Genomic DNA, 16,684 nt, shown 5'->3' on the forward strand with positions numbered 1-16,684 from the left:
CTAAAGCATCTGGTACTGGCCACTGTCAGAAGACAGGATATCAGGCAAGCTGGACTATTGGTTAGAAGCAACTGAGGCAGTTCAGCAGGATCATGCTGACCTTTATTTTCTTAGGAGTGGGGCTTGAGGATATGGAGGGTGCATGTGACACCCCTACTGGATACTGCTTTTGTCGCTTCTGAACTGTGCAAGTCGTACAACCACACCATAAGTGGGAGCCAAATGCATGGGAACTTGAAGAACTCTAGTGCTTAATTACATGAAGTAGTAATAATATTTGGACAGCAGTAAGGAGCCAAGAAAAGAATAAATGCTCCTTAATGTGTTTGGTTATTTCCCCACCAGCAGATGACTTTCCCAACCTGCTCTAAAAGATATCCCACATGCTCAACTCCTTCCTTGGATTTGGCTTTATTAGCAAAGAAACAAAATTCAGCTCAAGCCTTTTCACTAGGCTTGGCTGATTCCAAATATTCTACCTCAATACTTCTTCACCTACACCTTTCATTCCCCCCTTCCTAGAGGGGCTTTGCTAGGTGTGCTCTCAAACCATCTGCTTCATCAGAGAGCCAGAAGGACCCACTTTGGTGAGATTTTCAAAAGGTACAAATGACAGTTAGGTGTTTAACTCCTACTGTCTTTGGATACCCAACTGCCATTTGTGCCTTTGAAAAGCCCCTCATTAATCCTTTTCCACCTGGATCAACACATACCAACATGGTTGGCTGTTTTGAACAAACATTGCTAGCCTGTCATAGTCCCCCCAAAATTGTACATCTGTGTTTAGTTATATGTACAGACAGAGGAAATATATTTTATGATCAAACTCATCATTGCCTTAAGTTCCCTTTGCTGTAATCTCACCAGGTCATGTTGCAATTTTACTCTGGATATTTCCACAAATTTTTTCATGGTTGCATTTATATCATAAAAGATTTGACAAAGGAAGATTTGAAGCAGTCACGCAGAATGCAGATGTGCATGTGTGTTAGAGATTTGGTTTCTTTTTAGTTCAACTGGTCATAAGTGATCTAGAAACACCAAAGGAGAGTCTTTACAAGAAGCCCTGAAGACCTCTACATGTTTCACCATGGTAGCTGAAACAGCTTCACAGGTGAGTTTAAGAACCACTTACCTAATGTAAAAATAAAAGGAAATATGCTGCTTACAAGCAGTAAAAAAAATAAAAAAAATAAAAATCTGGTACCTGTAAATGGAAAAGACAGAACTGTTCTAGTATTAAAAGCGGCAAAATTTGCAATAGTGTGTTATGTTCAATTCTGTTTGTCATAAATATAATGGGAAGGGTAAACACCTTTAAAATCCCTCCAGACCAGAGGAAAAACCCTTTCATCTCTAAAGGGTTAAGAAGCTAGGATAACCTCGCTGGCACCTGACCAAAATGACCAATGAGGAGAAAAGATATTTTCAAAACTGGAGGGGGGGAGAAACAAAGGCTCGGTCTGTCTGTGTGATGCTTTTGCTGGGAACAGAAAGGAATGGAGTCTTAGAACTTAGTAAGTAATCTAGTTAGCTCTGAGTTAGATTCTGTTTTGTTTAAATGGCTGATAAAATAAGCTGTGCTGAATGGAATGTATATTCCTGTTTTTGTGTCTTATTGTAACTTACGGTTTTGCCTAGAGGGATTCTCTATGTTTTGAATCTGATTACCCTGTAAGGTATTTACCATCCTGATTTTACAGAGGTGATTCTTTTACTTTTTCTTCAATTAAAATTCTCCTTTTAAGAACCTGATTGCTTTTTCACTGTTCTTAAGATCCAAGGGTTTCGGCCTGTGTTCACCTATGCAAATTGGTGAGGATTTTTATCAAGCCTTCCCCAGGAAAGGGGGTATACGGTTTGGGGAGGAAAGACGTTTCCAAGTGGGCTATTTCCCGATTATATATTTGTTAGATGCTTGGTGGTGGCAGCAAAAAAAAAGTCCAAGGGCAAAAAGGTAAAAAAGTTTGTACCTTGGGGAAGTTTTAACCTAAGCTGGTAAAAATAAGCTTAGGGAGTTTTCATGCAGGTCCCCCCATCTGTACCCTAGAGTTCAGAGTGGGGAAGGAACCTTGGCATGGTGGCAGAGCGGTGGGATTAACTTGAAATCATTTTGAGATCAATTTGAGATTTTTTGAACCAGAAGCACAGATTTTAAAAGGAAATATTTTTTTTTCCCTTTGGGCTGCTGGAAAGCAGGTTTTAAGCTGAAAGCAGTTAGAGTTGTTTGTTTGTTTGTTTTTTTTGGTATCTGCTTGGGGGCCAGAGCAGAGACAAACGATAATTGTCTTGTGAGCTGCAGTTCTCTCTACCTAAAGGCAGGGTAGTTAACCTCCTGCAGGGAAATTCATAAGTCTTCACAGACCTGAAGTTGTTTTTTACCTAAGAGCAACTAGAGGGGTTTTCTGTCTATTTGACTGGAGACAAAGGTGTTAGGGTTTTTTTGTTGTTTTTTTTTTAAGGATTTTTCTGTAGGCTGACAATCACTATCAGAGAATATAGGTATCATTATACAGCACAGCAAAATTTTACAAGCCAAGGTTTTTTTGTTTGTTTGTTTTATTTCTAACTCTCGGATGTAAAGTTAGTTAAAAACAGAGAAGCAAAGATGACAGAAACCAAGACACAACACAAATTGGAGTTAATCAGACTGGAGGCAGCGAAAGAGGTAGAAAAAGCCCTAGAAGCTGCCCACAGGAGAGAAATGGAGGCAAAGGACAAAGAAATGGAGGCAGCGAAAAAGGCAGAAAAAAAACAAGAGGCTGCCCACAGGAGAGCTATGGAGGCAAAGGATAAAGAACTGGAGGAGAAGGAAAAAGAGAGGAAGCATGCACTGGAGATGGAGAAGGCAAAGGCTCAGCAGAATATACCAACAAACCCTTGCAATCCTTCTCCAGGTACCACTTCCCATCCCAGAAAGTTCCCCACCTACAAGGCAGGCAATGATAAGTAGGTCTTCTTAGAAAACTTCAAAAGGACCTGCCTTGGGTACAGCACCTCTACAGACCAATACGTGGTAGAGCTGAGGTCGCAACTCAGTGGACCCTTAGCTGAGGTGGTGGCTGAAATGCCTAAGGAACACATGAACAAGTATGAACTGTTTAAAACCAAGGCGAGAGTCAGAATGGGGCTAACACCCGAGCATTCCCGTTGGCGGTTCAGAGCCCAAGGTGGAAACCAGACGTGTCATTTACCCGACATGCCTGCCACATTGTGAAAACACTGGGATGCCTGGATATCAGGAGCAAGTGTTAAATCTCCAGAAGATTTGCCCTTCCTAATGCAAATGGAGCAGTTCTTAAAGGGTGTTCCTGAGGAAACAGAAAGATACATCCTAGATGGGAAGCCCAAAACTGTAATTGAGGCGGGGTAGATTGGAGCCAAATGGGTGGAGGTGGCAGAAAAGAAAAAAAACTGGTTGCAGTTGGAGTAGATACCAGAAGGGACAACCTCAAACCACACCCTACTACCGGGGGCAGCCCAAGGCCCCAACTACCCCCCCAAGGAACCCTCCAGACACCTTATCATCCCACCACACCGTTCTCCAGCAACCCACCTCACTCCAATGACCAGTCAGGTGGACGATGTTTTAAATGTAACGAGCCGGGGCATGTAAAGGCCAACTGCCCCAAGAATCCCAACAGATTACCGTTCATTGCACAGGAATCGCACCAGAGGTCCTCAGGCCCAGGTACCTCCCAGATACCCTCAGAGTGGAGGGAAACTGAGTGTGGGCAGGAAGAAGGTCACCGCGTGGAGGGACACTGGAGCACAAGTGTCTGCTATCCATGCTTCCTTAGTGGACCCCAATTTAATCGACCCAGAGATCCAAGTGACGATTCAACCCTTCAAGTCCAACTCTTTCAATTTGCCTACAGCCAAGTTGCCTGTCCAGTAAAAGGGCTGGTCAGGAACGTGGATTTTTGCAGTCTATGATGATTATCCCATCCCCATGCTGTTGCGGGAAGACTTGGCCAATCATGTGAAGCTAGCCAAGAGGGTGGGAATGGTCACCCGCAGCCAGGCTAAACAAGCCGTCATGCCTAGCTCTGTTCTGGAAACTTCTAACAGGACCCAGTCAGAGGTGACAACATCTGCAACAGCAGTAGTGGATCCAGTCCCAGAGACCCAGACAGAGCCAGTCCCAGAACCGGCAGCAGCCGATAACCCTACACAAGAGACTCAGCCAGAGCCTGAAACCCAACATAATGCACCAGCGGAGAGCGGTTCACAGTCCACGGAAACAGCCCCATCCCCTACATTGCTTCCAGAGGGACCAAGCATAGGTCCACAATCCAATGAGGAACTGATGTCTCCAGCATCAAGGGAACAGTTCCAGACCGAACAGGAAGCAGATGAAAGCCTCCAGAGAGCTTGGACGGCGGCACAGAGCAACTCACCGCCTCTCAGCTCTTCTAATCAATCCAGGTTTGTTGTAGAAAGAGGACTTTTATACAAGGAAACTCTTTCTGGTGGACACCAGGAAGACTGGCATCCTCAGAGACAGGTGGTAGTTCCAACTAAGTACCAGGTCAAGCTCTTGAGCTTAGCCCATGATCATCCTAGTGGCCATGCTGGCGTGAACAGGACCAAAGACCGTTTGGGGAGGTCATTTCACTGGGAGGGAATGGGCAAGGATGTTTCTACCTATGTCCAGTCTTGTGAGGTATGCCAAAGAGTGGAAAAACCCCAAGACCAGATCAAAGCCCCTCTCCAGCCACTCCCCATAACTGAGGTTCCATTTCAGCAAGTAGCTGTGGATATTCTGGATCCTTTTCCAAAAAAGACAGCCAGAGGAAAGCAGTACATACTGACTTTCATGGATTTTGCCACCCATGGATGGCCGGAAGCAGTAGCTCTAAGCAACACCAGGGCTAAAAGTGTGTGCCAGGCACTAGCAGACATTTTTGCCAGGGTAGGCTGGCCCTCCGACATCCTCACAGATGCAGGAACTAATTTCCTGGCAGGAACTATGGAAAAACTTTGGGAAGCTCATAGGGTAAAACACTTGGTTGCCACTCCTTACCACCATCAAACAAATGGCATGGTGGAGAAGTTTAATGGAACTTTGGGGGCCATGATAAGTAAATTTGTAAATGAGCACTCCAATGATTGGGACCTAGTGTTGTAGTAGTTGCTCTTTGCCTACAGAGCTGTACCACACCCCAGTTTAGGGGTTTCCCCATTTGAACTTGTATGCCGTGAGGTTAAGGAGCCATTAGAGTTGGTGACGCAGCAATGGGAGGGGTTTACACCTTCTCCAGGAACTAACTTTCTGGACTTTGTAACCAACCTACAAAACACCCTCCGAACCTCTCTAGTCCTTGCTAGAGAAAACCTACAGGATGCTCAAAAAGAGCAAAAAGCCTGGTATGATAAACATGCCAGAGAGCGTTCCTTCAAAGTAGGGGACCAGGTCATGGTCTTAAAGGCACTCCAGGCCCATAAAATGGAAGCGTCATGGGAAGGGTGATTCATGGTCCAGGAACGCCTGGGAGCTGTTAATTAGCACATGGCATTCCCCACCTCCAAACAAAAGCCTAAGGTGTACCATATTAATTCTCTAAAGCCCTTTTATTCCAGAGAATTAAAGGTTTGTCAGTTTACAGCCCAGGGAGGAGATGATGCTGAGTGGACTGAAGGTGTCTACTACGAAGGGAAAAGTGCTGGTGACATGGAAGAGGTGAACCTCTCCATGACCCTTGGGCGTATGCAGCGACAGCAGATCAAGGAGCTGTGCACTAGCTATGCGCCAACGTTCTCAGCCACCCCACGACTGACCGAACGGGCATACCACTCCATTGACACACGTAATGCTCACCCAATTAAAGTCCAACCTTACCGGGTGTCTCCTCAAGCTAAAACTGCTATAGAACAGGAGATCCAGGATATGTTACAGATATGTGCAATCCGCCTCTCTGGCAGTGCATGGGCATCTCTAGTGGTTCTAGTTCCCAAACCAGATGGGGAGATACGTTTTTGCGTGGACTACTGTAAGCTAAATGCTGTAACTCACCCAGACAACTATGCAATGCCACACACAGATGAATGATTACAGAAACTGGGACAGGCCCAGTTCATCTCTACCTTGGACTTAACCAAGGGATACTGGCAGGTACCACTCAATGAATCCGCCAAGGAAAAGTCAGCCTTCACCACACATATCGGGTGGTATGAATTTAATGTACTACCTTTTGGGCTGCGGAATGCACCGCCACCTTCCAAAGACTTGTAGATGGTCTCCTTGCGGGATTAGGAGAATATGCAGTTGCCTACCTTGACGATGTGGCCATATTTTCGGATTCCTGGGCAGAAAACCTGGAACATCTACAAAAAGTCTTCGAGCGCATAAGGGAGGCAGGACTAACTGTTAAGGCTAAGAAGTGTCAAATAGGCCTAAACAGAGTGACTTACCTTGGACACCAGGTGGGTCAAAGAACTATCAACCCCCTACAGGCCAAAGCGGATGCTATCCAAAAGTGGCCTGTCCCAAAGTCAAAGAAATAGGTTCAATCCTTCTTAGGCTTGGCCGGTTATTACAAACGATTTGTACCGCAATACAGCCAAATAGCCGCCCCACTGACAAACCTAACCAAAAAAACAGCCAAATGCCGTTCAGTGGACCAAAGAGCGTCAGAAGGCCTTTAACCAGCTTAAAGCGACACTTATGTCTGACCCTGTAATAAGGGCCCCAGACTTTGACAAACCGTTCCTAGTAACTACAGATGTGTCCGAGCGTGGTGTGGGAGCAGTTTTCATGCAGGAAGGACCAGATCAAGAATTCCACCCTGTAGTGTTTCTCAGCAAGAAGCTGTCTGAGAGAGAAACCAACTGGTCAGTCAGTGAAAAAGAACGTTACGCCATTGTCTACGCTCTGGAAAGGCTATGCCCATATGTTTGGGGATGGCGTTTCCACTTGCAAACTGACCATGCTGCGCTACGGTGGCTTCATACCACCACGGGAAATAACAAAAAACTTCTTCAGTGGAGTTTAGCTCTCCAAGATTTTGATTTCGACATCCAACACATCTCAGGAGCTTCTAACAAAGTGGCTGATGCACTCTCTTGTGAAAGTTTCCCAGAATCAACTGGTTAAAATAGTCCTTGAGATGTGGAAAATATTGTTAGTCTTTATATACTTGGTAGTATATTTAGAGGTGCATGTGTCTTATTAACTATGTTTTCTCCTAGAGCTCCAGGAAAAAATCCCAGCCAGCGTTTCACCCTATCTGTGATTTTGGGGGGGCGGGGCATGTGTCATAAATATAAAGGAAAGGGTAAACACCTTTAAAATCCCTCCAGGCCAAAGGAAAAACCCTTTCACCTCTAAAGGGTTAAGAAGCTAGGATAACCTCGCTGGCACCTGACCAAAATGACCAATGAGGAGACAAAATATTTTCAAAGCTGGAGGGGGGAAGAAACAAAGGCTCGGTCTGTCTGTGTGATGCTTTTGCTGGGAACAGAAAGGAATGGAGTCTTAGAACTTAGTAAGTAATCTGGTTAGCTCTGAGTTAGATTCTGTTTTGTTTAAATGACTGATAAAATAAGCTGTGCTGAATGGAATGTATATTCCTGTTTTTGTGTCTTTTTGTAACTTACGGTTTTGCCTAGAGGGATTCTCTGTGTTTTGAATCTGATTACCCTGCAAGGTATTTACCATCCCGATTTTACAGAGGTGATTCTTTTAAGAACCTCATTGCTTTTTTCATTGTTCTTAAGATCCAAGGGTTTGGGCCTGTGTTCACCTATGCAAATTGGTGAGGATTTTTATCAAGCCTTCCCCAGGAAAGGGGGTGTAGGGTTTTGGGAGGAAAGACATTTCCAAAGCAGGCTCTTTCCCGATTATATATTTGTTAGAAGCTTGGTGGTGGCAGCAAAAAAAAAAAGTCCAAGGGCAAAAGGTAAAATAGTTTGTACCTTGGGGAATTTTTAACCTAAGCTTGTAAAAATAAGCTTAGGGGGTTTTCATGCAGATCCCCACATATGTACCCTAGAGTTCAGAGTGGGGAAGGAACTTTCACAGCGTTGTTACATAAAAATTAGAAACTGGAAAAGTCAACGGAGGGCAGTTAGTAAGATTGAGGGAATGTAGTCAGAAAGGTTAGAGGAACTAAGCGTGTACTCTTTGGAAACAGAAAAAGTAAAGGATGACCTCAATAAGGTCTACCAAAATTCTGAAGGGAACAAAAAGGAAAGATGCTAACAAGACTACTTGATTTTGTGTCAAATGCAAGAACTAGTGGGATGAACTCAAGCTAAGGAAAGGTCAGGTCCTAAAGGAACACTCTATACACAGAGAATAGTTAATGGAAATAAGTTATGTGCATTTATTTGAATGTCTAAGTCATTTAAATACATGAAGTTATGTTTATTTCAGTGCATCTCTCTCTGGAATGCAATGCCTGAAATATACTCACTAAATAAAAACTGAGGTGGGCATTTCCAAAACTTCAGACTGTTTCCGTTTAGTGAATGGTGCTGCCCTAACTCTTAGAGAGAGTGCCCCAAGTTATGTTTACAAAAATTATCTAGTTGTAATTCTCCTTTGAAGATATTTTGATATTATTTTCACTCTTGGTCTGAGCTCCTTAGTGTGAGACAGGAGCTCCTTTACTCAAAGAATTTTGACCCTAAGAGCAGCAGTACCAGGGCAGAGTACAAGCCAGGTCATCTATTGGACCTGTACAATATAAATGCTGCCCTTCGTATCAGTTCCTTCACGTGCCTGGGATGTGCCATGGACTCACAAGATAAGACAATGCAAAATTATTCAAAATAGAAGAAATATGCCTCAGAGAAAGAATATTAAACATTTAAAGGTAGGGTTTTCAAAGTCACTCAACTGTTGGCCTAAGTCTCCTCCCATAGACTTCAACTAGAAGAGTGAAACCAATGCTGAGTGCTTTTGAAAATCTCACTTAATAGTCAATCCTCCTAATATTTAATATTCAATCTGACACATACCATATACTCAAAACGGCTGTTAAGATTGGTATGAGAAATTATGGCTGAACAAAATTATTAGTTCTGTCAAGAAATAAAATGTACTCTTTTCTACCTGCCGCGCTTTATGGGCTGTCTCAATGCCGTGATTTCTTAGACAGCTTAAAGCCCTTGCATCTGGGGAGCACCCCACGTTCCAGTCAGAAACAGCAGCACTGTCTGTCATCCACTGCAACAACAACAATAAAAAACACAAATACACATTTAAAGGAAATATGAGTACAGTACCTGTCTGGCAATATGATTCATGATAATGCCATGCTGTCTCATACAAGTCTGTCCCCGAAAATCAGGAGGGTTGCCTATTTCATAAGTAGATGTTGCTGCACTGTCTATCCTCCACTACAGAGAAACAAATTCAAATGTTTATGTTTTCCTTCCCGCAGCTTATGTAATACTGACTGGTAGAAGAAAGTATATTTTGGCAACAGTAAAAACAAACAACTGACCTTATTTTCAATGTTTTCATCAGTTACAAGTTTTCTAAAAACTGCTTCAGCTATGGGTGATCGGCAAATGTTCCCTAAAGAAACAAGAGATTGAACTAAAGTTTATCTATGGTAAAAGAAGCAAGATAGGACAGGATTTTAGTTCACATAGTACTTTTACAGTTTATTTTATCATATCCCCTAGACGAATCCACAGCAGTGGAGTCAAGCCAAGGCCTCTGGAGCAGTCTCTGTTTATTTCCATTTCACTGCACCAGGGGAGTGAAGGTACTGCCCCATGGAACTTGCCACACAACGGGTCACGTATCCCTTGCATATGATCCCAAATCTTGTACCCCTCCTGTATGGTGTAATTACATTGCTTTTTTTGTCCCCCTCCACAAAAAGACTTTCTGTAACCATAATTGAAAAAGCAGAATTTTGAACTGTATCTCAAATGGATGTTAATACTGACATTTTCTGTCTTGTCTTTCATAGTTTTACTCATAACAGTCTGGAACTTCTAGGGTCTTCAGATGTCCCATCCCCACAAATCCTCTATGCACTGGCAACAAGTAGGATAAATTTCTGACTATGATTTACTGGATGATTTGCAAAAGTTTGCTTGAAGTATTTATCTTAATGGCCAGCATCGTTGTTGAGAGAAAATTTTCCATTGCCTTTTTACCCCTTAAAAATGTTTTAAACAAACACTGCAGAATGCTAAAAATATTTGGGAATATATCACATCCTTGCCCAAAGTAAATAAAGTTCAATACCAAAGCAAGAGTCTGCCAATGCTATTGTTTGGGCTCCTCTTTTTAATGATACCTCCATAGATAAAACTTTCATCCCACAGTCTGCTTTTTCATATTCTACCCTTTCCCCACTTCAAATGTTTTGGAAAATTGAAAGCACAGTTATGATATGCCATTTATGTTCATGATAACTAAAAAGTATGATATTATTCCACTGTAGCAAAACACTATACTTCCATTCTTTCAGACTCAAAGGGAAGGTAATAAAGTATTCTGTTGAAGACTCAGGAAAAGTCAAACCACTGATCTGGTGGAAAGCACTGGCTCAGCACCTGGAACTAGGGGGTTGTTGAGCTACTTGTGATGGCAGGAGCCTCTTCTGGAGGTGCACAGAGAGTGTTTCCTTAATTTGGACTAGTTCATTCAAGTTTGAGAAATTAAATGGGAGTTGAAAAAAGTAGGAAAGCTTGTTTTCCTTTGCTAATCTACGAATAAATTTGAGGAGGGAGAGAATGAGCTCTACTAGCTCTAAAAACCTCAAAAGGGCATGGTGACCAGAAGCAATCAATTAAAGTCACTAACAGTTAACACTTCCTGTTTTGTTTAATAAATCAATTAGTTTTAAATGCAAAAGATGTTTTTGAAAAAGAAAAAAAAAGGAGTTTATGCTCCCAGCACTCTAAGGTAGTTTTTATTTAAATAATAAACAACTTTAAAATGGATTTCTGTGAATTTTTAATTGAATTCAAATTTGTCAAGCTGCATTTGGAAAATCACGAGTAAAAAAATTAATATAGTAATAAAAAAATTCCATTTTCCAAAATAATAAAAATATAAAAATTAAGAATCTACATAAATGTACATAAACCTGTGTAATTGCTTACATAAGTGTATATGGTGCATCCTCATGGTTAGCAAAAAGAAATACAAAATTTAGTGTAAAGGCTATATTTACTTGCAAATCAAAATGCTTTCACGATTATACCAATCAATGTGAATGAACCTGTCTTTAGGAAATCAAAAAAGAACAGATGCAAAACAAGATTAAAATGGATGATTTAAGTAAAGGTTTCCTGCTTGCTGATTTAAATCAGGATTAAAAATGGTGATTTAAAATTAATCCAGCCTGACAAAGGCAGGTTTTTAAACAGTGAATACTGTCTGAAGGAGTAGCCTGTAAGGAAAAGGAGTATTATTGGACACACAGTAACCTACTGAGAGGACAATGGGATTTTGCTGGTGTGCCAATGGTTGAAGTAAATGTCTTGCCACATAATTAAACTGAAACAACATTAAATAAGCCTGAAATACATTTCACTTTCAGCCTATTGCATATTGCACACTAAAATAAGTTGAAGGAAAGTTATATAACATGGTTATAGACCTTCAGATGAGTGGTGGATACTAAATTATAGCCTAAGCAATCCAGTAATACTTGCTACCCAGATGAATCTATTCTGAAGCTTCTCACAGAGACAATAGCGGTTATCATTTAATATTCTGTTACAGCGGTGCTTGATATCAAAAACAATTCACACTTTTTTGATGTTTTAGTTCACATTCAAATCAATAGGGTATATTTGTTTTTCCATTGAAGGGAAGTCACTTTCTTTCACCTCACAAAAATCAGAGTTCCATTTTTGATTTTGAACAGTACCGAATGGTGGCGGTGGTTTTTGGCAGTGATACAATAAGATGAGATCAGTTTTTAAAAAGTTTAAATTACTGCTTCATTAACATCACCTTTTGAAGGGTCATTAAACAAAAGAAAGTAATCCTACAGTAATTAATAGATTTCACTTCCTTCTAAAACATCTGTGAAAGTCATTTAATTCATTAAAACAGATGGAAGCGAAACGAAGATATTTTAATGCAACATTAACTTTTGAGACTGTCTCAGTCATGTCCCGAAATTCAGAATTAAGACTCTGAAGCAACTTAGTTCTAACCCCTTTTGTGCAAATTATCTTATTACAGTAAATAAGATCTTCACATTTTATGATCATACAGAAACTATGGTAATTAAAATGCAACGCAGTATGTGCATCTGCAGTTCGCGAAACAATGTGGTTCTTTTGTAGTACATAAAATTTATTATTTACCACACTGGTAAATCTATTTGGAAAGCCACCATATAGAAAGTGATGACAATATACACAAAATAGACTTTTCCCTTCAATCCCTTAAGCAACAGAGTAGGTACCACAGACAGGAGAAAAATGCAAACTTCCCCATATTGTACCAGCAATATGCCTCAGCCCTGCAATGATTAACTGGGGCAAGAGATAACTCGATGCCAATCGACACCCTTGTTGACAGACTTAGGGGACATCATGGGTAGAACACATAATAAGAATGGACTATTTTCTCAGAAGAAATAGTCCCTCCACTAAGAGAGAAGCAATGTTAGCATGGTTGAGTGATGAAACTTGCTTTTTCTATAGGCAGAATGCTTCATAGTTATGCAAGGCTAGGAGGGGTCAGAGTACACTTCTAGATATGTGATATTGCACAAGAGCCCTATATACCAGAGGTTCTCAAACAGTGATCCGCGAGCTCCATTCAGGAGGTCCGCAGATAGTTCCCTCTAAGGTGCATGCCTGGGTGGCTGCATAAGAGAGAATGAAGCGCCACCCACTTAATTAGTGGAGCCGCTCAGGCGTGGCTCCACTAATTAGGTGCGTGGACCCTGGAAAAGATGCACATATAAGGTGAGGTGGTGGCCTTGGAGGGAATAGGGGGTAGGTGGTAGGGCGAAGTGGGGTTAGAAGAGGGGGTGGGGGGAAATTGAGACGTGCAGGGCTGCGGTGGCCAGAGAAAGATGACTTTCCCCAGTTCCAGGGCTGCAGCTACTATGGAGAGACTGCCCTCCTTTCCAGCCCCAGCTCAGGGGCTGCCGTGGTGGGGGGAGAGAGGGCACATCTATCACATTAGAGAGATAAGATTACTGATATTAAAATATGAGTTGTATGCTTTTATTTGCAGAACAAAAAAACGTTCATTATTAGCAATTTTTTTTAGATAGCGCTTTTATCCAAAGTGCTTTACAATAGTTAGCTAATGGTTCATATAACATGTGGAAAGATCATTAAGTGGTCCGCCGAGACACTCAGCAATTTTCAAGTGGTCCATGAGAAAAAAGTTTGAGAAGCACTGCTATACTACTTCAATAAAAGTAAAGGATGACATACCTAATTGAAACTGTAGGGGGAATACAAGCATGCAAAAGATATTACCTAGTTTTATAATAAATAAGATAAATTGGAATTTCACCAGAACACAAAAGCCATCCATCAACTCCTGCAAAAAGAGTATGGATTATTTTTTAAAAGGATTACAATCAGGATCTCTCAGATGAAGAAACACAACGTCCCTCATCCACTGTCTACATTATAGAAATTTGCACTGGTAATGTACATATGCAGCATCATTATAAAGATGAATTTACATCAATGTAACATAATCTGAAACTACCAGAGTAAATGCACCTGTGTAACCCCCACTTTAGAATGGTGCAGTACATACACATTAAAGGTTTGCATTGGTATAGGTAAATTAATGGGTGAGCTACAACAACAAAAGTTTTTGTTTTTTTAAGGGTTTTTGTTTCTTTTTTTTTAAAAAAGTCTTCCCTTAAATTAAATAAAAACTGCAACTTGTTCACCTCTTCTCAGTTCCAATTCCTTTTTATGTATTTGGGTTACTTATGTTGCTGGATACTTCATTTATTCTTCTGTGGTAGGAAAAAATTCAGAAGCAATCTAATTATGCAACTATTAAGTAGGTTATATTTTGCTGTGTAATGAATATCTGCTTCTCTTGTTACAAACAGAAAGCAGATGTTAAGTGAATATTTGACTATTAGTTTTTCAAAACAAATGTAGATGTAAACAACCTGACTTCACATGAATCCTTGTACTCTCTAGAATCAACTCTCAAGTGGATATCTTCAGAAATGACAGCCTGTCTCTCCCTTCAAACAGCTGAACACTTGAAATATTGGAAGTTTCAGATATTTGCAATGGGTGTTAAAAATAACATTCATATTTTTGAATTGATTGGGCTCAGCTTTTATTCTTTTTAATCAAAAAAATCACATATACTTAAAATTATACTAATGCATCAAGATTACTTTTTAGGGCACAGGGAAATTTTAGATAACTGCTGAAACACAGCAAAACCCAACACTGGCAGAAGGAAAGCTCAATGCAATCTTAAAATACTTTAAATGAATGAAACTTTGACAGGTCAGCCTTTATTAAAAAAATAAAGCTATTTCCCACATCATTCAATCCTTGTTGTCATATGGCACCAACTCTTTTGGGTAGCTAATATAAGATGAAGGGAAATTCCAGGGGAGTTGACAACATTTATTACAGTGATTTCACCCCATTGCTTGCACTTTCTGACTTTGTTCATTCTTCCCTGAAAATAGCGAATATGATTTATTCTCTCCATTCCCAAGTTTCTCTAGTATTATTTAACATTGGACTAGACACACAGAGTAAGCCATGTCCCTGCCCCAGAGAGTTTACAGTCTAGATGTGTTCCATTAATGGTTATTATCTGTTTTACTTACTGCAGACAGAAGACATTATCAAGCACTAAACTGTAATTTGCTGTGTAATGAATATCTATTTATCATTACAAATGCAAAGCAGATTGTGTGCATATATTTATTGATGGTTCCATAACACAGATCTAATTTAACAAATGAAGACTTGTCTTCAAGGATCATCTTCCAGTGCATCAGGGAGATTTTAAGGGCCAGGTAACCAGACTCACAGAATCATAGTAATACAGGGCTGGAAGAGACCATCAGAAGTCATCTAAGTCCAGCCCCCTGCACCAAGGAAGGACCAAGTAAACCTAGATCATTTTTGACAGGTCTAACCTGTTCTTAAAAAAAAAAAAAAAAACTCAGAATGATGGGGATTCCACAACCTCCCTTGGAAGTGTATTCCAGACCTTAACCACCCTTATATTAGGCAGTTTTTCCTAATATCTATCCTATATCTCCTTTGCTACAGATTAAGCCCATTACTTCTTGTCCTGCCTTCAGAGGACATAGAGAAAAATTAAATATAGTCCTTTTTTAACAGCCCTTAACATATTTGAAGACATCTATCAGATTCTCCCTCAGTCCTTTTTCTCAATACTAAAGATGCCCATATTTTTTAACCTTTCACCATAGATCAGACTTCCTAAACCTTTTATAATTTTTGTTGTTCTCCTCTGGACTCTCCAATTTGTCCACATCTTTCCTAAAATGTGGAGTTCAGAACCGGACACAGTACTCCAGCTGAGGCCTCACCAGTGCAGAGTGGAGTGGAACACTTACCTCCTGTGTCTTACATATGACACTCCTGTTAATACACCTCAAAAAGATATTAGCCCTTTTCACAACTGCATTACATTGTTAACTCATATTCAATTTGTAATCCACTAACTCCCAGATCCTTTCCAGCAGTACCACCACTTAGTCAGTTTTTTCCCATTTTGTAATAAAACATTTAATTTTTCTTTTTAAGTGATATACTTCTCATTTCTCTTCACTGATGTTCATCTTGTTGATTTTAGAAAATTCTCCAATTTGTTTGCAACCCCTCCAACCCTGGTGTCACATTCCAATTTTATAAGCATACTCTTTGTCCCATTAGCCAACTCATCAATGAAAATACTGAATAGTATCGTAACTTCTCTGCAAACTTTGGTAGGTAGGTATTAAACATGAACACACAGCCTGGCATTACACTTACTATGACACTGTACTAAGCCCTCCGGGCAGAGATAACAGCTTGTTGGGGTGGGCAAATAGATTAGGAAGGGGAATGATGGTGGGTGGGAGATACCAGAAGTGTTTATTACATTGACAGGAGCTCCTCCCCTGTTCAGGGTGCACATCAACCCTTCCCCTGCAAGAAAGCCCCCCCACTGATATACTCACCTCCTCCTCCTTCCTGGTGGGGAGGGGAGACTCTATTCAGGGTACGGGAGGACGCACTCTACTCCTATCCCCTTTCCAGCAGGGAGGCTGCTAATTCCCTCCCCACCCGTCCTGCGGCTGTCCCGGAGCGAGGCGGGAACGGCCTTCTCTCCATCCACCAACCATGGGTGCCTCAACCCCCAGCAGCCCCTGTCCCCTTCCCACCACAGCGCTGGGGACGCGTCCCCGCTCCAGTCCTGCTTGAGCGGCCGCCGCGCACTTACCCAGACACACGAAGAGCACAGACTTCGCTTCCCCAGCCGCCATCTTCTTTCCCGGGCAGCACCAAAGAAGGGGGGTCCTTCCTTCTCCGGACTGTCGTGCAAACCTCACCGCGCTTTGCGGCACCACTTGTTAAAGCCGTCGTTTGTTTATGCCTGATCGGAAGCTGGGTGGGGAATAAACATAATTTAAAAATATGCTCTCAGAGTTTGGCAAAGGGACCCCGACCAGCCACTCCAACCAATACACCCATCATGGCGTTGGCGTTTATGTGTGTGTGTGTAAAA

The 16,684-nt window shown here is 41.4% G+C and overlaps 1 protein-coding gene across 2 annotated transcripts in view; it reads right to left on the minus strand.

Annotated features, from left to right (window-relative positions):
• The window catches only part of ACP1 (acid phosphatase 1), a 28,116-nt gene extending 11,594 nt beyond the window's left edge, over positions 1-16,522 (minus strand). Inside the window, exons 1-3 of one of the 2 annotated variants that reach the window (XM_077812594.1) lie at positions 16,400-16,522; positions 9,453-9,526; positions 9,059-9,172 (exon numbers count right to left, since the gene is read on the minus strand). In XM_077812594.1, the coding sequence (XP_077668720.1) occupies positions 9,059-9,172; positions 9,453-9,526; positions 16,400-16,442 (231 nt within the window). In that variant the 5' untranslated portion in view covers positions 16,443-16,522. Of the gene's footprint in view, positions 1-9,058; positions 9,173-9,231; positions 9,346-9,452; positions 9,527-16,399 lie in introns of both variants that reach the window. The other variant, XM_077812593.1, reaches the window with a different exon arrangement.
• Between the last annotated feature and the right edge of the window lie 162 nt (positions 16,523-16,684).

Source organism: Eretmochelys imbricata, chromosome 3 (assembly GCF_965152235.1).
Source record: "Eretmochelys imbricata isolate rEreImb1 chromosome 3, rEreImb1.hap1, whole genome shotgun sequence".
Classification (NCBI taxonomy): Eukaryota; Metazoa; Chordata; order Testudines; family Cheloniidae; genus Eretmochelys; species Eretmochelys imbricata.